Raw genomic sequence first — 21,987 nt, 5'->3', positions numbered from 1 at the left:
TGTGACACTACTTACTACCACTTCCAGGGACATCCCTGAGTCTCCTGTGTGACACTACTTACTACCACTTCCAGGGACATCCCGGAGTCTTAACACACACTTCCAAAAGGGACCAGATTTTCCTGGGCTCACAGTAAACAACCATTTATCATAGAGACAGGGAGCGATGGAGCAAGTAGAGCAGAGAGTGGGAATAAATGAGAGAGGAAGAAAAGGTCAGAAGTAGGAAAAATCTCATTTATGACAACTAGAAAAGAGAAGCAGAAAGAGAGAGGACAAAATAGGTCAAGAGAGAGAGAGAGACATTTGACACATTGGAAACAATTAACAAAAAAACAGAGCAAACTAGAATGCTATTTGGCCCTAAACAGAGAGTACACAGCGGCAGAATACCTGACCACTGTGACTGACCCAAACTTAAGGAAAGCTTTGACTATGTACAGACTCAGTGAGCATAGCCTTGCTATTGAGAAAGGCTGCCGTAGGCAGACCTGGCTCTCAAGAGAAGACAGGCTATGTGCTCACTGCCCAAAAAATGGAGGTGGAAACTGAGCTGCACTTCCTAACCTCCTGCCCAATGTATGACCACATTAGAGAGACATATTTCCCTCAGATTACACAGATCCACAAAGAATTCGAAAACAAATCCAATTTTTATAAACTCCCATATCTACTGGGTGAAATTCCACAGTGTGCCATCACAGCAGCAAGATTTGTGACCTGTTGCCACGAGAAAAGGGCAACCAGTGAAGAACAAACACCATTGTAAATACAACCCATATTTATGCTTATTTATTTTATCTTGTGTACTTTAACCATTTGTACATTGTTAAAACACACACACACACATATACATATACATATATATATATATATATATATATATATATATATATATATATACATACACACACACTGCTCAAAAAAAGAAAGGGAACACTTAAACAACACAATGTAACTCCAAGTCAATCACACTTCTGTGAAATCAAACTGTCCACTTAGGAAGCAACACTGATTGACAATAAATTTCACATACTGTTGTGCAAATGGAATAGACAGCAGGTGGAAATTATAGGCAATTAGCAAGAAAGCCCCAATAAAGGAGTGGTTCTGCAGGTGGTGACCACAGACCACTTCTCAGTTCCTATGCTTCCTGGCTGATGTTTTGGTCACTTTTGAATGCTGGCGGTGCTTTCATTCTAGTGGTAGCATGAGACGGAGTCTACAACTTACACAAGTGGCTCAGGTAGTGCAGCTCATCCAGGATGGTACATCAATGCGAGCTGTGGCAAGAAGGTTTGCTGTGTCTGTCAGCGTAGTGTCCAGAGCATGGAGGCGCTACCAGGAGACAGGCCAGTACATCAGGAGACGTGGAGGAGGCCGTAGGAGGGCAACAACCCAGCAGCAGGACCGCTACCTCCGCCTTTGTGCAAGGAGGAGCAGGAGGAGCACTGCCAGAGCCCTGCAAAATGACCTCCAGCAGGCCACAAATGTGCATGTGTCTGCTCAAACGGTCAGAAACAGACTCCATGAGGGTGGTATGAGGGCCCGACGTCCACAGGTGGGGGTTGTGCTTACAGCTCAACACCGTGCAGGACGTTTGGCATTTGCCAGAGAACACCAAGATTGACAAATTCGCCACTGGTGCCCTGTGCTCTTCACAGATGAAAGCAGGTTCACACTGAGCACATGTGACAGACGTGACAGAGTCTGGAGACGCCGTGGAGAATGTAACGTAACTTTATACCATCCCCTCGCCCATACCCTGGCGCGAGCCAGGGACCCTCTGCACACATCAACAACAGTCACCCACGAAGCATCGTTACCCATCGCTTCACAAAAGCCGCGGCCCTTGCAGAGCAAGGGGAACTACTACTTCAAGGTCTCAGAGCAAGTGACGTCACCTATTGAAACGCTATTTAGCACGCACCAACGCTAACTAAGCTAGCCGTTTCACATCCGTTACAGTGGCATTTCTTTGGGGGGCCGCACAGCCCTCCATGTGCTCCCCAGAGGTAGCCTGACTGCCATTAGGTATCGAGATGAGATCCTCAGACCCCTTGTGAGACCATATGCTGGTGCGGTTGGCCCTGGGTTCCTCCTAATGCAAGACAATGCTAGACCTCATGTGGCTGGAGTGTGTCAGCAGTTCCTGCAAGAGGAAGGCATTGATGCTATGTACTGGCCCGCCCGCTCCCCAGACCTGAATCCAATTGAGCACATCTGGGACATCATGTCTCGCTCCATCCACCAACGCCACATTGCACCACAGACTGTCCAGGAGTTGGCGGATGCTTTAGTCCAGGTCTGGGAGGAGATCCCTCAGGAGACGGGGCGGCAGGGTAGCCTAGTGGTTAGAGTGTTGGACTAGTAACCGGAAGGTTGCAAGTTCAAAACCCAAGCTGACATAGTACAAATCTGTCGTTCTGCCCCTGAACAGGCAGTTAACCCACTGTTCCTAGGCAGTCATTGAAAATAAGAATTTGTTGTTAACTGACTTGCCTAGTGAAATAAAGGTAAAAATTTTAAAAAGACCATCCGCCACCTCATCAGGAACATGCCCAGGTGTTGTAGGGAGGTCATACAGGCACGTGGAGGCCACACACACTACTGAGCCTCATTTTGACTTTACATCAAAGTTGGATCCGGCTGTAGTGTGGTTTTCCACTTTAATTTTGTGTGACTCCAAATCCAGACCTCCATGGGTTGATAAATTTGATTTCCATTGATAATTTTTGTGTGATTTTGTTGTCAGCACATTCAACTATGTAAAGAAAAAAGTATTTAATAAGAATATTTCATTCATTCAGATCTAGGATGTGTTATTTTAGTGTTCCCTTTATTTTTTTGAGCAGTATATATTTATATATATATATATATAAATAATATGACATTTGTAATGTCTTTATTGTTTTGAAACGTCTGTATGTGTAATGTTTACTGTACATTTTTATTGTTTATTTCACTTTTGTATATTATCTACCTCACTTGCTTTGGCAATGTTAACACATGTTTCCCATGACAATAAAGCCCCTTGAATTTAATTGAATTGAGAGAGAAAGCTGGGTACAGTACAGTAGGACTGAGACAGGGTTGACAGGCCAGACAGAGAGAGAGAGAAAGAGAGAGCTGGGAAACGGTACGACTGAGACAGGATAGGCAGGCAGGCAGGCAGGCAGGCAGGCAGGCAGGCAGGCAGGCAGGCAGGCAGGCAGGCAGGCAGGCAGGCAGGCAGAGAGTACAGTACAGGGTACAGTACAGTAGGACAGAGACAGGGTTGACAGGCCAAACAGAGATGTTTCCAGCACAATGTCACCAGCCAATAGTGGACGTGAGAAACATCTCCTCCAGCAAGGTGAACATGATTTTTACACACACCACTTCGACCAACTCTTCCAAGCATAGGCAGACCACAGTAGTCACAATGCTACTAGGACAGCACCAGTGGTAAAACTGTCAAACTTAGTTTTGGTGTAACATTGTGTCCAGCTTTACCTGAAAGAATGTCTCTTCCTGCCTTTCCTACAGCTCAGTTGGTCTTTATCAAGTTTGGCAGTGATACCGTCTTCTCCAGCCAAAAAGCCTTTTACATTTCTGGCACTTTTCCCTCATAGCACCTGCACTTTTGTCAAGTTAAGCATAAATTATACGTAAGCATTTTCCTACTTTTGTGTCCTTGAAGATTTTTGCTTTCTGGTATGTGTGTGAGGGTAAAAGTGTGTACCTGTGTGTGTGTGTGTACACGTGTGTTTGAGGGTAAAAGTGTGTGTATATGTGAGCGTACCTGTGTGTGTGTGTGTGTGTACCTGTATCGTCCCATCCTCTCGTCCCAGCCCCACAGCTGAGGTCTGTGAGCAGATCGCAGTGCAGCGGATACGAGACTCCTGGTTCTCTGACTGGAACATCACCGCTCCGGTCCTCCCATTCCTCACCTGACACACACACACACACACACACACACACCAGCCTGCTGGGTTAACACCTGTCACATCTGTAAGGCGTCATTGTGTGTGTGTGTGTGTGTGTGTGTGTGTGTGTGTGTGTCTCCAGCCCAGCCCTCTCACCTGCAGTCTGTTGCGGTTGTCGGCGGCGACCACAGTAATGTCACCGTTGTTAAAGAGCACGTCAGAGTCCCTCTTCAGACAGACAGCTGATGAGGTGTGGACTTTTTTAGTCTCCCACACCTGACACACACACACACATCACAGCATTACATTTTTTATGCCGTTAAAAAGGTTAAATGGTTAAGTACAATATGTCACGAGAAGGGTTAACTGATGAAGACAGATTGGACAAATTATTGACAGACAGACGACAGACGCACACATACACACACACACTTACCCTGACGGTCTGGTCGTCAGAACAGGAGAGCAGTAGAGATCCGTCAGGGGAGAACTGGACTCCATGGACCCAGCTCAGATGACCACTACAGTCAGCCATCTTCTTACTGGTCTCTATGTCCCACAGCTGGAGGGAAGAGACGTATGATGTCATATCCTGCCATATGATGGTGTAGTAGTTTAATAGGGCTATAGCCACCATGTGTGTACCTACATGGCACAGTGTAATAGTCAACAGGCTGTGTGTGTACCTCCACAGCATAGTGTGACAGTGCGATGGCCACCAGGTTGCTGCTGGGACAGGCGTGACAGTACTGCACCGTGCTCAGACGACTGGTCCGGATCTCCAACAACATGGCCGCCGTCTCTACATCAAACACCTGGGAACAGCAGGAGGGATCTGTCACTACACCATAGTTATAGCTGGTGATCGCTCTCTAGTGCAACTGCCAATATGTGGGGCACAAAATGGCTTCCATGCATAAGCTAGTGATAACTTTCTAGACACTTCTTGATGGTCCCTTGGAGGGCTCATAGGTTGTTAGGTCAGACCATGTAGAGATCTAATTGTAAGTTGCTCTGGAGTCTTTGCTAAATGACTCAAATGTAATGTGAACTGTAAAGGACATGACAGGATGGGATTAGATGGAAGCAATATGGTAATAGCCTGATAAGCTGCTAAGTGAAGTCTCAACTGCAGGTTTTGTTTCCATTCATTTTTCTGACTTTGCAGCTGTCCCATCTAGCGGAAACGGCTCAGTTCTGCCTCCAGGGCAAGACTCAAGACAATACATGTCAACCTGCATCTCAACCATGGATGATGATTTCCATATCTTCCAACTTGGCAAAATGTAGGATTGTGAAGGGAAAAAAGCAGACCGAAGAAAAGAAAGGGAAAGAGATGGAGAGAAAAGAGAGATTCAGGTAGAAAACAAAAGGAGTTCCAACTGCTATTTCTACGTAATTGTTTTTAAAGTCCATCGAGCTATCTATTCTTCTATCAATACTAGCCTACAAACTGACAACTCTGACATTCAACGCCACTCTGACATTCAACGCCCCTCTGATTCCTGGAGTGGAGAGAACAGACACGGACACAGAGACCTTTCCATTTCCCAGGAGTGGGACGGCTTCATTCTCAGTCAGAACACACGCTTCTACCCTCTGATGGGCAGACAGGCCCAAATACCAAAACATGAAAGACAAGTTGTCCAGGGCATTCTCATTGCTTCACAGACAGATTGCTCTAGGAGCAGTTTACTAGACAAGAACATACCGCTAAACACAAATATATTGACAGAATTTGACAGATTGTCGATGCACTGCGTCAACACAGCATACAAAACATTATGAACACCTGCTCTTTCCATGACAGGCGTATTGATGTCACTTGTTAAATCCACTTCAATCAGTGTAGATGAAGGGGAGGAGACAGGTTCAAGTAGGATTTTTAAGCCTTGAGACAATTGAGACATATATTGTGTGCTATTCAGAGGGTGAATGGACAAGACAAAAGATTTGTGCCTTTGATCGGGGCATGGTAGTAGGTGCCAGACACACTGGTTTATGTCAAAAACTACAACACTGCTGGGTTTATCACAGTTTTATCAAGTATGGTCCACCACCCAAAGGACATCCAGCCAACTTGACAACTGTGGGAAGCATTGGAGTCAACATGGGCCAGCATCCCTGTGGAACGCTTTGTAGAGTCGATGCCCTGACGAAATGAGGCTGTTCTGAGGGCAAGGGGGGTGAAATGTTTGTACACAATTTATGTCATGTAGTTAATGCCACAGATGTCTCAAGTTGAGGGAGTGTGCAATTGTAATGCTGACTGCAGGAATGTCCACAAGAGCTGTTGCCAGAGAATTTAATGTTCATTTCTCTACCATAAGCCACCTCCAAAAGCATTTGGCAGTACTTCCAACCGGCCTCACAACCACAGACCACGTGTAAACACGCCAGCCCAGGACCTTCACATCCAGCTTCTTCGTCTGACACCAGCCACCCGGACAGCTGATGAAACTGTGGGTTTGCACAACCGAAGAATTTCTGCACAAACTGTCAGAAACCGTCTCAGGGAAGCTCATCTGCATGCTAGTCGTCCACAGCCACAATATTCCCCAGGCCAATATCAACAGCCTGATCAATTCTATGTGAAGGAGATGTGTCACGCTGCATGAAGCAAATGGTGGTCACACCAGATACTGACTGGTTTTCTGATCCATGCCCCTACTGTTTTTTTTACGGTATCTGTGACCAACATATCTGCATATTCCCAGTCATGTGAAATCCATAGATTAGGAAAGAGTACATTTATTTCAATTGACCAATTTCCTTTTATGAACTGTAACTCAGTAAAATCTTTGAAATTGTTGCATGTTCCGTTTCTATTTTTGTTCAGTGTAGTATTAGCCATAGCATGAGCATTAGCTCATGTCCCCCAGTTACCGAAGTCCATTCAACATTCAGCCAGCTCCTACTCTGATGCAACATGCTAAACAAATCTGGTCCGAGTCATGGAGCTCCGCCAGGGGACCACCCTTCAGTCCCTGTGCCCACGCCACGGCACCATGCCAGCCTGACGGAGCAGAGCAGAGGCTTACTAACTCAGCAGGGGAGGGCTGGCTCTTCAACACTCACAAAGACTGCGTTCCTGGCAGCACAGATGATGGTCCTGCCGTCTGCTGACCAGGTGCTGCACTTCACCATGACCTCCGTCTGCTCTCTCTGCTCCGGGAACATGTCTGCCACGTCTATGGACTTCCACTCATTAGCCGAGGACACCTCCCACAGCTGAAACACAAACACACACGTACAATTAATGTTGTTAAATACATTATAGTAGTCTACACCTAAATGAAAAACCTTTATCTATATTTGCTAATATAAACACATAGGTGGTGACTATGCCCCGCCCACCTTCAGGGTTCCGTCACTGGAAGAGGTGGAGAGGTAGGCGTCATCAGGGGAGAAACAGCAGTGATTGACAGGCTCCAAATGACCAAACATGGTGTTCTGGGAGGAGGGTTTATTGATGTTCCACAGCTAGAGAGAGAGAGAGTAGGATACACATATATATATATATATATATATATATAGTGTGGAGGATATATATCTATCTTATAGCCAGAGTGCAAAAAATGTGGCCTACTTCATGGTTAAAATTTTTTAGCGCACACAGAACAGAAACAGGCACACACACACACAGGCTCACCTTGGTGTTCATGAATTTGTCGTTGGAACAGGTGGCCAGTAGGAGGCGTCGGCGTATGTTGGTGAACTGACAGTGGTTGACCTGCTCCTCGTGTTCGTCCTCAAACATCCTCATCAGAGTCCCACGCTCCACATTCCAAACCTGGCACACAACACAGATACTGTAGTTACACAGATATACAACTCCTTTATTTACTTTCCAAACCTTTTACGCAACACAGATTAGAGACAGACAAACCACTTCCGTCTGTCGAAGTCGGGTTGTCAGGCAAGTCTGTCTGAAGTCTGTCCAAAGTTTGAATGGCAGAGGGGAGGCTTCCACACCATACCTTGACCTTCCTATCACTGGAGCAGGTTGCTAGGAGATGGTCATCCGGGGAGAAGGCGCAGCAGAGCACCTCATCGTCGTGGGCCTGGATCTCCAGCAGCTTCTCCCCAGACGTGCTCTTAAACACCTGGAGACGCACACGGGACAGAGTTTTTGAGGACACCCACTCAAACAGAGATGTGTGGGAGATACAGTGGGTGAAGATTTCTTGCGTCTTACTCGCAGTGTCTTGCTGGAGCCACAGGAGGCGATATTGGTGCCGTCGTGGGAGAAGCAGGCAGAGTAGATGGATCCCTGGTGGGGCTGGACCACCAGACGAGACAGGCTCTTCAGACTACTTTTGTTCCTGGAACAAAACACAAACAAAAATGATTTCGAGAACGTGAGCATGAGGGGATGTTAGAGGAAGTTGAACATCAGGCAATGAGACTAAAACGTAGAGTTATGGTCATAGAGTTGGATAGAGGGTACGTCTGTGCATTTACGATGGCTTCTGTTTTAGCATGGGCAGTGCCACTGACACTACGCTAAAACAGGCTTTGTGGTAATTGCAACACAAAACCAACTCTATGGTTAGGGTATGGTTGACTGGGGAATGGAATGCATAAGGGCTAGGGAGTAAGAGGTGGGGGCTAGGGGTCAATACTGTACACCCCGATTAAGTAGTGAGTACGCTTATAAGCACGTGAGTAGTGTGTATGGGCCTACTACTGACACCCAGTCAAGGTAGAGTCCCCCTCTGGTGGCCCTCTCCTGCGCCTGCAGCAGGGCCTGGCGGTACACCTCAGAGGAGTCTGGCTGGGACAGGGCCAGCTGCACTACGTCAGGGAACGGACGCTGCTCCAACTGGTGGCCGTTCAGAGACAGGAACTCCTGGAAGTGGCCCCGCACCTCGCTGTTCTGGGGGGACCATAAAGAGAGACTCACAGCGAGGATGTGACAAACGGGGTGTTTCAAAACCATGAGGGGAATTGAACAGGTACACACAGTGGGAGAAAGGAGAGATTGGAACACAACAATTGTATTCACAGGCATGAAACGAGTAACTGTTTCTTGCATTGACATTTCCACATTGTAGTCATTTAGCAGACACTCTTATTCAGAGAGACTTACAGGAGCAATTAGGGTTAAGTGCCTTGCTCAAGGGCACAATAACAAATGTTTCACCTAGTCGGCCCAGGAATTCAAACCAGCAACGTTTTGATTACTGGCCCAATTCTCTTAACCGCTAGGCCCCCATTGACTTATGAGGAATTGATACCAAACACAAGATCTGAAAAACATATCAAATGAGGATAAAACAGGGTACACTAATTTCCTCAGTGAACTTGGTGTTTATCAAATCCTGACCTCTTTGTCCAGTATGGCGCCGTACTCCACATAGTCATTGATGAGATGAGCCGGTCCCATAATCTGAGCTTTAGTTCTGACCCAGTCCAGAGAGAACATCAGAGAGCACAACTCCTAAAGGGAGAGAGGGGGGAAGAGGAGAGAGAAGAGAGAGAATATAGAGGGAGAGAAAAAGAGACAAAAAGAGAGAGAGAATATAGAGGGAGAGAGAAAGAGACGGAGATAGAAAGAGAGAGAGAATATAGAGGGAGAGAGAAAGAGATGGAGATAGATAGAAAGAGAGAGAGAATATAGAGGGAGAGAGAAAGAGATGGAGATAGATAGAAAGAGAGAGAGAATATAGAGGGAAAGAGATGGAGATAGATAGAAAGAGAGAGAGAATATAGAGGGAGAGAGAAAGAGAGAGAATATAGAGGGAGAGAGAAAGAGACGGAGACAGAAAGAGAGAGAGAATATAGAGGGAGAGAGAAAGAGATGGAGATAGATAGAAAGAGAGAGAGAATATAGAGGGAGAGAGAAAGAGAGAGAATATAGAGGGAGAGAGAAAGAGACAGAAAGAGAGAGAGAATATAGAGGGAGAGAGAAAGAGACAGAAAGAGAGAGAGAGAATATAGAGGGAGAGAGAAAGAGACAGAAAGAGAGAGAGAGAATATAGAGGGAGAGAGAAAGAGACAGAAAGAGAGAGAGAGAATATAGAGGAGAGAGAAAGAGACAGAAAGAGAGAGAGAGAATATAGAGGGAGAGAGAAAGAGACAGAAAGAGAGAGAGAGAATATAGAGGGAGAGAGAAAGAGACAGAAAGAGAGAGAGAGAATATAGAGGGAGAGAGAAAGAGACAGAAAGAGAGAGAGAGAATATAGAGGGAGAGAGAAAGAGACAGAAAGAGAGAGAGAGAATATAGAGGGAGAGAGAAAGAGACAGAAAGAGAGAGAGAGAAGAAGAGAGAGAATATAGAGGGAGAGAGAAAGAGACAGAAGAGAGAGAGAGAATATAGAGGGAGAGAGAAAGAGACAGAAAGAGAGAGAGAGAATATAGAGGGAGAGAGAAAGAGACAGAAAGAGAGAGAGAGAATATAGAGGGAGAGAGAAAAGAGACAGAAAGAGAGAGAGAGAATATAGAGGGAGAGAGAAAGAGACAGAAAGAGAGAGAGAGAATATAGAGGGAGAGAGAAAGAGACAGAAAGAGAGAGAGAGAATATAGAGGGAGAGAGAAAGAGACAGAAAGAGAGAGAGAGAATATAGAGGGAGAGAGAAAGAGACAGAAAGAGAGAGAGAATATAGAGGGAGAGAGAAAGAGAGAGAATAGAGGGAGAGAGAAAGAGACGGAGACAGAAAGAGAGAGAGAATATAGAGGGAGAGAGAAAGAGACGGAGACAGAAAGAGAGAGAGAATATAGAGGGAGAGAGAAAGAGACGGAGACAGAAAGAGAGAGAGAATATAGAGGGAGAGAGAAAGAGACGGAGACAGAAAGAGAGAGAGAATATAGAGGGAGAGAGAAAGAGACGGAGACAGAAAGAGAGAGAGAATATAGAGGGAGAGAGAAAGAGACGGAGACAGAAAGAGAGAGAGAATATAGAGGGAGAGAGAAAGAGATGGATAGATAGAAAGAGAGAGAGAATATAGAGGGAGAGAGAAAGAGATGGAGATAGATAGAAAGAGAGAGAGAATATAGAGGGAGAGAGAAAGAGATGGAGATAGATAGAAAGAGAGAGAGAATATAGAGGGAGAGAGAAAGAGATGGAGATAGATAGAAAGAGAGAGAGAATATAGAGGGAGAGAGAAAGAGATGGAGATAGATAGAAAGAGAGAGAGAATATAGAGGGAGAGAGAAAGAGATGGAGATAGATAGAAAGAGAGAGAGAATATAGAGGGAGAGAGAAAGAGATGGAGATAGATAGAAAGAGAGAGAGAATATAGAGGGAGAGAGAAAGAGATGGAGATAGATAGAAAGAGAGAGAGAATATAGAGGGAGAGAGAAAGAGATGGAGATAGATAGAAAGAGAGAGAGAATATAGAGGGAGAGAGAAAGAGATGGAGATAGATAGAAAGAGAGAGAGAATATAGAGGGAGAGAGAAAGAGATGGAGATAGATAGAAAGAGAGAGAGAATATAGAGGGAGAGAGAAAGAGATGGAGATAGATAGAAAGAGAGAGAGAATATAGAGGGAGAGAGAAAGAGATGGAGATAGATAGAAAGAGAGAGAGAATATAGAGGGAGAGAGAAAGAGATGGAGATAGATAGAAAGAGAGAGAGAATATAGAGGGAGAGAGAAAGAGATGGAGATAGATAGAAAGAGAGAGAGAATATAGAGGGAGAGAGAAAGAGATGGAGATAGATAGAAAGAGAGAGAGAATATAGAGGGAGAGAGAAAGAGAGAGAATATAGAGGGAGAGAGAAAGAGACGGAGACAGAAAGAGAGAGAGAATATAGAGGGAGAGAGAAAGAGACGGAGACAGAAAGAGAGAGAGAATATAGAGGGAGAGAGAAAGAGACGGAGACAGAAAGAGAGAGAGAATATAGAGGGAGAGAGAAAGAGACGGAGACAGAAAGAGAGAGAGAATATAGAGGGAGAGAGAAAGAGACAGAATATAGAGGGAGAGAGAATATAGAGGGAGAGAGAAAGAGAGAGAGAATATAGAGGGAGAGAGAAAGAGATGGAGATAGATAGAAAGAGAGAGAATATAGAGGGAGAGAGAAAGAGATGGAGATAGATAGAAAGAGAGAGAGAAAGAGATGGAGATAGATAGAAAGAGAGAATATAGAGGGAGAGAGAAAGAGATGGAGATAGATAGAAAGAGAGAGAGAATATAGAGGGAGAGAGAAAGAGAGAGAATATAGAGGGAGAGAGAAAGAGACGGAGATAGAAAGAGAGAGAGAATATAGAGGGAGAGAGAAAGAGATGGAGATAGATAGAAAGAGAGAGAGAATATAGAGGGAGAGAGAAAGAGAGAGAATAGAGGGAGAGAGAAAGAGACGGAGACAGAAAGAGAGAGAGAATATAGAGGGAGAGAGAAAGAGACGGAGACAGAAAGAGAGAGAGAATATAGAGGGAGAGAGAAAGAGACGGAGACAGAAAGAGAGAGAGAATATAGAGGGAGAGAGAAAGAGACGGAGATAGAAAGAGAGAGAGAATATAGAGGGAGAGAGAAAGAGACGGAGATAGAAAGAGAGAGAGAATATAGAGGGAGAGAGAAAGAGACGGAGATAGATAGAAAGAGAGAGAGAATATAGAGGGAGAGAGAAAGAGATGGAGATAGATAGAAAGAGAGAGAATATAGAGGGAGAGAGAAAGAGAGAGAATATAGAGGGAGAGAGAAAGAGACGGAGACAGAAAGAGAGAGAGAATATAGAGGGAGAGAGAAAGAGAGAGAATATAGAGGGAGAGAGAAAGAGATGGAGATAGATAGAAAGAGAGAGAGAAAGAGACGGAGATAGAAAGAGAGAGAGAATATAGAGGGAGAGAGAAAGAGACGGAGATAGAAAGAGAGAGAGAATATAGAGGGAGAGAGAAAGAGACGGAGATAGAAAGAGAGAGAGAATATAGAGGGAGAGAGAAAGAGAAGGAGATAGAAAGAGAGAAAGAATATAGAGGGAGAGAGAAAGAGACGGAGATAGAAAGAGAGAGAGAATATAGAGGGAGAGAGAAAGAGACGGAGATAGAAAGAGAGAGAGAATATAGAGGGAGAGAGAAAGAGACGGAGATAGAAAGAGAGAGAGAATATAGAGGGAGAGAGAAAGAGACGGAGATAGAAAGAGAGAGAGAATATAGAGGGAGAGAGAAAGAGACGGAGATAGAAAGAGAGAGAATATAGAGGGAGAGAGAAAGAGACGGAGATAGAAAGAGAGAGAATATAGAGGAAGAGAAAGAGATGGAGATAGATAGAAAGAGAGAGAGAATATAGAGGGAGAGAGAAAGAGATGGAGATAGATAGAAAGAGAGAGAGAATATAGAGGGAGAGAGAAAGAGATGGAGATAGATAGAAAGAGAGAGAGAATATAGAGGGAGAGAGAAAGAGATGGAGATAGATAGAAAGAGAGAGAATATAGAGGGAGAGAGAAAGAGAGAGAATATAGAGGGAGAGAGAAAGAGACGGAGACAGAAAGAGAGAGAGAATATAGAGGGAGAGAGAAAGAGAGAGAATATAGAGGGAGAGAGAAAGAGATGGAGATAGATAGAAAGAGAGAGAGAATATAGAGGGAGAGAGAAAGAGAGAGAATATAGAGGGAGAGAGAAAGAGACGGAGATAGAAAGAGAGAGAGAATATAGAGGGAGAGAGAAAGAGACGGAGATAGAAAGAGAGAGAGAATATAGAGGGAGAGAGAAAGAGACGGAGATAGAAAGAGAGAGAATATAGAGGGAGAGAGAAAGAGATGGAGATAGAAAGAGAGAAAGAGAGAGAGAATATAGAGGGAGAGAGAAAGAGATGGAGATAGATAGAGAGAGAGAATATAGAGGGAGAGAGAAAGAGATGGAGATAGATAGAAAGAGAGAGAATATAGAGGGAGAGAGAAAGAGATGGAGATAGAAAGAGAGAGAATATAGAGGGAGAGAGAAAGAGATGGAGATAGAAAGAGAGAGAATATAGAGGGAGAGAGAAAGAGATGGAGATAGAAAGAGAGAGAGAATATAGAGGGAGAGAGAAAGAGATGGAGATAGAAAGAGAGAGAGAATATAGAGGGAGAGAGAAAGAGATGGAGATAGAAAGAGAGAGAGAATATAGAGGGAGAGAGAAAGAGATGGAGATAGAAAGAGAGAGAGAATATAGAGGGAGAGAGAAAGAGATGGAGATAGATAGAAAGAGAGAGAGAATATAGAGGGAGAGAGAAAGAGATGGAGAAAGATAGAAAGAGAGAGAGAATATAGAGGGAGAGAGAAAGAGATGGAGAACAGATAGAAAGAGAGAATATAGAGGGAGAGAGAAAGAGATGGAGAACAGATAGAAAGAGAGAATATAGAGGGAGAGAGAAAGAGATGGAGAACAGATAGAAAGAGAGAGAATATAGAGGGAGAGAGAAAGAGATGGAGATAGAGAGAAAAATATGTTAGTGACTTGTGCTTGTCTGGTGAAGGCCTCCATCATACGAAGTGGTGCTTTTATCTCCATCAGACTGTTGAACAGCCATCACACCATCTCCTGTACCAAGACGCAAAGAGACTCGCTCACAAAACACACACCAGCTCACACAAAACACACACTCACACACCAGCTCTCTCTCACACATCCTCAAACAAGCTCAAATGTCCTCAAATTCACACGTCCTCAAACAAGCTCAAATGTCCTCAAATTCACACGTCCTCAAACAAGCTCAAATGTCCTCAAATTCACACGTCCTCAAACAAGCTCAAATGTCCTCAAATTCACACGTCCTCAAACAAGCTCAAATTCACACGTCCTCAAACAAGCTCAAATTCACACGTCCTCAAACAAGCTCAAATGTCCTCAAACAAGCTCAAATTCACACGTCCTCAAACAAGCTCAAATGTCCTCAAACAAGCTCAAATGTCCTCAAATTCACACGTCCTCAAACAAGCTCAAATGTCCTCAAATTCACACGTCCTCAAACAAGCTCAAATTCACACGTCCTCAAACAAGCTCAAATTCACACGTCCTCAAACAAGCTCAAATTCACACGTCCTCAAACATTCTCAAATTCACACGTCCTCAAACAAGCTCAAATTCACACGTCCTCAAACAAGCTCAAATTCACACGTCCTCAAATGTCCTCAAATTCACACGTCCTCAAACAAGCTCAAATTCACACGTCCTCAAATGTCCTCAAATTCACACGTCCTCAAATGTCCTCAAATTCACACGTCCTCAAACAAGCTCAAATGTCCTCAAATTCACACGTCCTCAAACAAGCTCAAATGTCCTCAAATTCACACGTCCTCAAACAAGCTCAAATGTCCTCAAATTCACACGTCCTCAAACAAGCTCAAATGTCCTCAAATTCACACGTCCTCAAACAAGCTCAAATGTCCTCAAATTCACACGTCCTCAAACAAGCTCAAATGTCCTCAAATTCACACGTCCTCAAACAAGCTCAAATGTCCTCAAATTCACACGTCCTCAAACAAGCTCTAATGTCCTCAAATTCACACGTCCTCAAACAAGCTCAAATGTCCTCAAATTCACACGTCCTCAAACAAGCTCAAATGTCCTCAAATTCACACGTCCTCAAACAAGCTCAAATGTCCTCAAATTCACACGTCCTCAAACAAGCTCAAATGTCCTCAAATTCACACGTCCTCAAACAAGCTCAAATGTCCTCAAATTCACACGTCCTCAAACAAGCTCAAACACAAGCTCTGAAAGTGTTATTTGGGTTGTTAATTGGATTTAGTTTTGGATTATTTGTGTCCCTGTTAGGAGCTGGTAATACAAGCATTTCCCTGCACCCGCTATAACATCTGCTAACATCTGTACGCGACCCAAAAATGTTGATTTAGATGTGTGGGTTGTGTGTGCGCGCGTGCGTACCTGTGTGAGGTTGGCCTTGGCCATGTGGTAGGTGAGGAATCTGAACCAGTAGAGGCACTCTTCATCTCCTGAGGTGGGGGGACCCTGGCTGTAGCGCTGCTGGTACTGACGCACCACCTTGGTGTGGAGGCTCTGGAACACACACACACACACCATATTATAAAACTGGGTGGTTTTAACGCCCTGAATGCTGATTGGCTGACAGCCGTGGTATAACAGCCCATATAGCACAGATATGCCAAAACATTTATTTTAACTGCTTTAATTACATTGGTAACCAGTTTATAATCGCAATAAGGGGTTTGTGATATATGGCCAATATACCACGGAGAAGGGTGGTTCTTAAGCACGACGCAACACGGAGTGCCTGGAGACAGCCCTTAGCCGTGGTATATTGGCCATATATCACAAACCCCTTATTGCGATTATAAACTGGTTACCAATGTAATTGGTAATTATTGATTAATTATAGTAGATGGATGTCCCAATAATGCAGGGCATACAAGACATGAGTCTAACTGATTCATTCTGTAAGCGACGGTCTAGTTTTCCAAGTTCTATGTACATTGATTCTCTAGAATTTTTTCCTTATATTGGATTTCAGAAAATATGAATTAATTTCAACACAGTTATCAAACATCAAACTTTAGATACATTTCAAAATGGCCACCAGCATACATAACAACCCTATGTAAATGAAGATAGAGGTGTGTATGTTGGAGTCAGTGGAGGCTGCTGAGGGGAGGACGGCTCATAATAATGCCTGGAATGGAGTGTTTGATACCATTCCATTCACTCTATACCGGACATTATTATGAGTCGTCCTCCTCTCAGCAGCCTCCACTGGTTGAGGTGTATGAGACCCACTTCTAGACCAGAGCGGTTCATCTCAGCCAGGAAGTCCAGCTGGAGGTCGTGGAGGTAGTAGAGGTAGGGCCGGTGGTGACAGTCACGGAACAGTAGGGACTTGTTCACAAAGTCCTGGAGAACGTCCTCCACCTCCTCCGGTTCTAGATCCCACAGAACCGACAGAACCTGCAGGCAGAGGAACATGGAGGACACAGAAGGTTGGTGGCACCTTAACTGGGGAGGACTGGCTCATAGTAATGGCTGGAACGCTATTCAAGACATTATTATGAGTCGTCCTCCCCTCCGCAGCCTCCTTTGTGATGGAAGAACAGGCTTCGATTAAGAGACAATGACCCGCTTCCTTGTCTATTATTATCTTATTCCCTCCTGCTTTCCACAAGGACAGCTCACAATGTCTCCATGGGTTGTGAATACTTTCTGGCTGAAGGTGCTGGATAGCCTTACCCTAACCTACTGTAGCCCAGCTTAGTTTAGCCTAACCTGACCTACCCAAGCCTAACCATAATCCCCCCCGGCCAGTCTGACCTTGGCAGGTACTTTGACGTCCTTCTCCAGCACGGTGAGGTCAATGTACAGCTCCCTGTGTTCCTCAGACAGGACCTGGATGCTGGCAGCCATGGCCTGGTCAAGGGCATCGTAGTCATACGAAGACGACTTACGGATACGCTTGAACTTCTTCTGCTGGAGCGTGTGCAGGTAGTAGGCCCAGCGGTCCGGGAACTCCCGCAGCAGGGCCCCGATTAGGGACACCACCAAGGGAGAGCCTGGGGAAGAGAGGAGGGTAGAGGAGGGGTTTAGGTAGGCTGGTTGATTGTGCCAAGAGTTTTATAGTTTTTTAAATTTCTTTTTTAAGAGTTGAGATGTAACAGAAATGGAATTTGTATTTATTTCATGATTTAGTATGGAATTCTACAAGTCGTTGAAGGTTAACAGAATTTTCAGTGGGCATTAAGGGCTCCTTTTCTCCAAAGTCTATGCTCAGACTAATTTGACTGAGTTTTTTGACAGAAAAACAAAAACAGGCTGACAGACTCATACTCATTTGACTGATGTCCTGCTGGTAAGAGAGAACTGAGCATAACCACTATACAAATAAAGCTATAAAAAGACATGAATATGTGTTTTGTGAAACCCATTGTTCTGACAGAGAAATAGCGCCTGCCCTACAGAGAAAGGTGCAGCTGAATGCAGAGGATCCACAGTACACCAGGTCAAGACAGCTAGCTGAAAATATTGGTTTCTTTTTTTAGGAATCTTTTGTCATGGAGAAGAAAGTGCTGATTGTGTTTTTCTCAGGTCAGTGTCTTTGTTATGATATTTAAAATATATATATTTTATTACAATGTATTTACGATTGCATATCTCGAGCCAGCACATTTGTGTTCCAACCCAACATTATCACACATAATCAATGAACCATCAAGCTCTTGAGAAGTTGAATCTGCTAAAGTGCAATACTTTTAGATATTGAGTTAAAATGTGAACATTAGTAGTTTAAGAAATAGTAATACTATTTTTTTCTGCTCTGAACTTTTAGATGATCAAATTGACTATTGATATTGCAGCCTCTGGGTAGAAGGGTCTATATTGATGATGTTGCAGCCTCTGGGTAGAAGGGTCTATATTATTGATATTGCAGCCTCTGGGTAGAAGGGTAGATATTGATGATGTTGCAGCCTCTGGGTAGAAGGGTCTATATTGATGATGTTGCAGCCTCTGGGTAGAAGGGTCTATATTATTGATATTGCAGCCTCTGGGTAGAAGGGTCTATATTGATGATATTGCAGCCTCTGGGTAGAAGGGTCTATATTGATGATGTTGCAGCCTCTGGGTAGAAGGGTCTATATTATTGATATTGCAGCCTCTGGGTAGAAGGGTAGATATTAATGATGTTGCAGCCTCTGGGTAGAAGGGTAGATATTATTGATGTTGCACACTCTGGGTAGAAGGGTCTATATTGATGATGTTGCAGCCTCTGGGTAGAAGGGTCTATATTGATGATGTTGCAGCCTCTGGGTAGAAGGGTCTATATTAATGATGTTGCAGCCTCTGGGTAGAAGGGTCTATATTAATGATGTTGCAGCCTCTGGGTAGAAGGGTCTATATTATTGATGTTGCAGCCTCTGGGTAGAAGGGTCTATATTAATGATGTTGCAGCCTCTGGGTAGAAGACTGCAAACTAGCCCCATTTCGTTTGACCTTTTTTCAATTTACATGTCTTTGTATATATCCATAAAAGTGATGTCAGCTGATTATCTTCACTGACATTTTCAAACCCTCCCTAACAGAGTCTATAATACCTACATGTTTCAAGCAGACCACCATAGTCCCTGTGCCCAAGGAAGCAAAAGTAACCTGCCCAAATGATTTCCGCCCCGAAGCACTCACGTCAGTAGCCATGAAGTGCTTTGAAAGGCTGGTCATGGCTCACATCAACAGCATCATCCTGGATACACTAGACCCACTCCAATTCGCATACCGCCCCAACAGGTCCACAGATGATGCAATCTCTATTGCACTCCACACAGCCCTTTCACACCTGGACAAAAGGAACCCCTATGTGAGAATGCTATTCACTCACAGGTCAGCGTTCAACACCATAGCACCCACAAAGCTCATCACTAAGCTAAGGACTCTGGGACAAAACACCTCCCTCTGCAACTGGATCCTGGACTTCCTGACGGGCCACCCCCAGGTGGTAAGGGTAGGCAACAACATGTCTGCCATGCTGATCCTCAACACTGGGGCCCCTCAGGGGTGCGTGCTTAGTCCCCTCCTGTACTCCCTGTTCACCCACGACTGCGTGGTCAAACACGACTCCAACACCATCATTAAGTTTGCTGACGACAACATTGGTAGGCCTGATTACCAACAACAATGAGACAGCCTATTAGGAGGAGGTCAGAGACCTGGCAGTGTGGTGCCAGGACAACAACCTCTCCCTCAATGTGGGCAAGACAAAGAAACTGATCGTGGACTACAGGAAAAGGCAGGCCGAACAGGCCCCCATTAACATCAACGGGCTGAAGTGGAGCAAGTCGAGAGTTTCAAGTTACTTGGTGTCCACATCACCAACGAGCTATCATGGTCCAAACACACCAAAACAGTTGTGAAGAGGGCAAGACAACACCTTTTCCCCCTCAGGAGACTAAAAAGATTTGGCATGGGTCCCCAGATACTCAAAAAGTTCTACAGCTGCACCATCGAGAGCATCCTGACCGGTTGCGTCACCGTCTGGTATGGTAACTGCTCGGCATCCGATCGTAAGGCGCTACAGAGGGTAGTGCATATGGCCCAGTACATCACTGGGGCCAAGCTTCCTGCCATCCTGGACCTATATACTAGGCAGTGTCAGAGGAAAGCCCAGAAATGCACAGCAAGCAGTACCGAGTCTAGTACCAAAAGCCTCCTTAACAGCTTCTACCCCCAAGCTATAAGAATACTGAACAATTAATCAAATGGCCACCCGGACAATTTATATTGTCACACTCCTCCCTCCCCCCGTTGTTTATTATCTATGCATAGTCACTTTAAACGGTGGCAACTTGTGGAATAGACTACGGCTGGAATATGGTTTTAACCAATCAGCATTCAGGATTAGACCCACCCGTTGTATAATGTACTATATTCTATCCATACTATTACAGTATGCCATGTTGCTGTTTTATTTGATGTTTAATTAGCTTGTTCTCTATTTATGATCTGTTCATTATTTCTATCAATGTTTTTGGGCACTACATAATGCTTCCCAAATCCTTCATATGAAAATGTAATACTGTATTTCTCTTAAATATGTGAAATAAATTGACATTTTATTGTAAACCTGAAAGGAATTTTCATTTCATTCAATACAATTTCTGTTGACACTATAGTTCCATATGGTGTGTGTGTGTACCTTTGCACTCTCTGACAATGCTGCGGGCCTGTTCTGGGAGTCTCTGGGGTTTCCCGTTGACATACAGGGCGAGGATCTCCAAGGCCTGATCCTCCTCCAGACCACTCTCCACTGCCACCTCAGACTTAGAACCTGGACACACACACACACGCATGAGTGCGCACACACACACACATGTGCAGGTGCAGGTGCACATATGCAGGTGCATTGAGTGTAATGTTTGAGAAGTGTTCTATAAATTAAGTCATCCTTTTCAGTAGTACTGTAGTAATGTTAGTAATAATATCAGTGCTATTACTCATACACACCGCTGACACAGTCGGCTAGGCTTCTGTCTCGGGTGGTGAGCAGTACTCGACACTGGATGTCAAAGGCCTTGAGCACCGAGCTGTCCCAGATGTCATCCAGTATCAGCAACGACCTGCACACACACACATCTAATTCAATTGACAGGAATTGGAATGGAATTAATAGCATACAATAAATCACTCCAGAGCTGAAACTTCTGAGGTCCAACTGAACGTTCTACTCATCATTAACAGCCACCATTTAGAAGAAAAGTTTGCTACCAGTCCACATCAACCCTGGGGGACTGACCTGGGGTAACGACGGAGCATGAGGAAGCGTAGTCGCTCCTTGGCCTCCTCCAGAGAGCCAGGAGGCCGGTGGAGGGAGGACGAGGGGTCTTTCTCCTGGCTCTGCTGCTCCAGACGGAAACACAGTGACTGGATCCTAACCAGCAGGTCAGACCGGTCCAGCTGGCCTATGGACAGCCAGTGGACTCCTCCCGGAAAACACTCTGGGGGGGGAGGGTGTCAGGAGGACCAGTGTGAGTGAGTGTGTGTGCGTGTGTGTGTGTGTCAGGTCAGAGAGAGAAAGACAGGGAGAGAGAGACACAGATGGAGAGAGAGTACAGTCAGGAGACCAATGTGATAAACAGACAAAACAGAGAGAAAGATGGTCAGAGAGAGAGAAAGATGGTGAGACAGAGACACAGACAGACACACAGAGAACAGTTAGACCAATGTGATAAAGGGAGAAAACAGAAAGTGAATGCAGACAGAGATGAAATGCATCTTGAGTCAGTTTGACATTTTACCCATTATTGGGCTTGGTTAAGATTGGGGGAGGAAGCTGATCCTAGATCTGTACCTAGGGAAAACTTCACCCCGGAGCCACCTACCTGTAATGAGCGCGTGGTCTCGGACTGCCTCCGCAGCCAAGACAGACTTGCCGGAGCCAGCCATGCCGAACACAGTGACCCAGCCGGGCTCCTTCTGCAAGCGGTAGAGCTTCTCCCTGACCCGGTTCACCAGGGCTGGCCGGCTCACAAACACCACGGGTCTCTGGGGCACGCCGCCCTCACTCAGCACCGCCTGGACTGGAACAGGGTAATACAGCAAAGACGGCATTATATATAAATGCAGTATGTTGCCAATGGAATAAACAGAGGGGTCAAACAAGGCAGAGAGACAGAGGTGAGCCAACAGAAGCATACATACACA

At 44.9% G+C, this 21,987-nt stretch overlaps 1 protein-coding gene across 2 annotated transcripts in view; it reads right to left on the bottom strand.

The window, feature by feature from the left end:
- LOC109882975 (apoptotic protease-activating factor 1-like) overlaps nt 1-21,987 on the bottom strand; it is a 69,314-nt gene that overhangs the window by 43,614 nt on the left and 3,713 nt on the right. The window contains exons 3-20 of one of the 2 annotated variants that reach the window (XR_004204191.1): nt 21,666-21,863; nt 21,080-21,281; nt 20,791-20,903; nt 20,483-20,614; nt 17,113-17,351; nt 16,585-16,752; nt 15,718-15,849; nt 9,238-9,351; nt 8,603-8,787; nt 8,107-8,233; nt 7,889-8,014; nt 7,561-7,701; nt 7,266-7,391; nt 6,987-7,139; nt 4,558-4,723; nt 4,345-4,470; nt 4,065-4,184; nt 3,807-3,932 (exon numbers count right to left, since the gene is read on the bottom strand). Coding sequence is in view for 1 of the 2 variants with exons in the window: in XM_031797488.1 (XP_031653348.1) it covers nt 3,807-3,932; nt 4,065-4,184; nt 4,345-4,470; nt 4,595-4,723; nt 6,987-7,139; nt 7,266-7,391; nt 7,561-7,701; nt 7,889-8,014; nt 8,107-8,233; nt 8,603-8,787; nt 9,238-9,351; nt 15,718-15,849; nt 16,585-16,752; nt 17,113-17,351; nt 20,483-20,614; nt 20,791-20,903; nt 21,080-21,281; nt 21,666-21,863 (2,657 nt within the window). In the remaining variant the exon portion in view is untranslated. The remainder of the gene's footprint in view (nt 1-3,806; nt 3,933-4,064; nt 4,185-4,344; nt 4,471-4,557; nt 4,724-6,986; nt 7,140-7,265; nt 7,392-7,560; nt 7,702-7,888; nt 8,015-8,106; nt 8,234-8,602; nt 8,788-9,237; nt 9,352-15,717; nt 15,850-16,584; nt 16,753-17,112; nt 17,352-20,482; nt 20,615-20,790; nt 20,904-21,079; nt 21,282-21,665; nt 21,864-21,987) is intronic. The other variant, XM_031797488.1, reaches the window with a different exon arrangement.

This window comes from Oncorhynchus kisutch, linkage group LG19 (genome assembly GCF_002021735.2).
Source record: "Oncorhynchus kisutch isolate 150728-3 linkage group LG19, Okis_V2, whole genome shotgun sequence".
Classification (NCBI taxonomy): Eukaryota; Metazoa; Chordata; class Actinopteri; order Salmoniformes; family Salmonidae; genus Oncorhynchus; species Oncorhynchus kisutch.
This window is presented reverse-complemented; position numbering and strand designations above follow the sequence as displayed.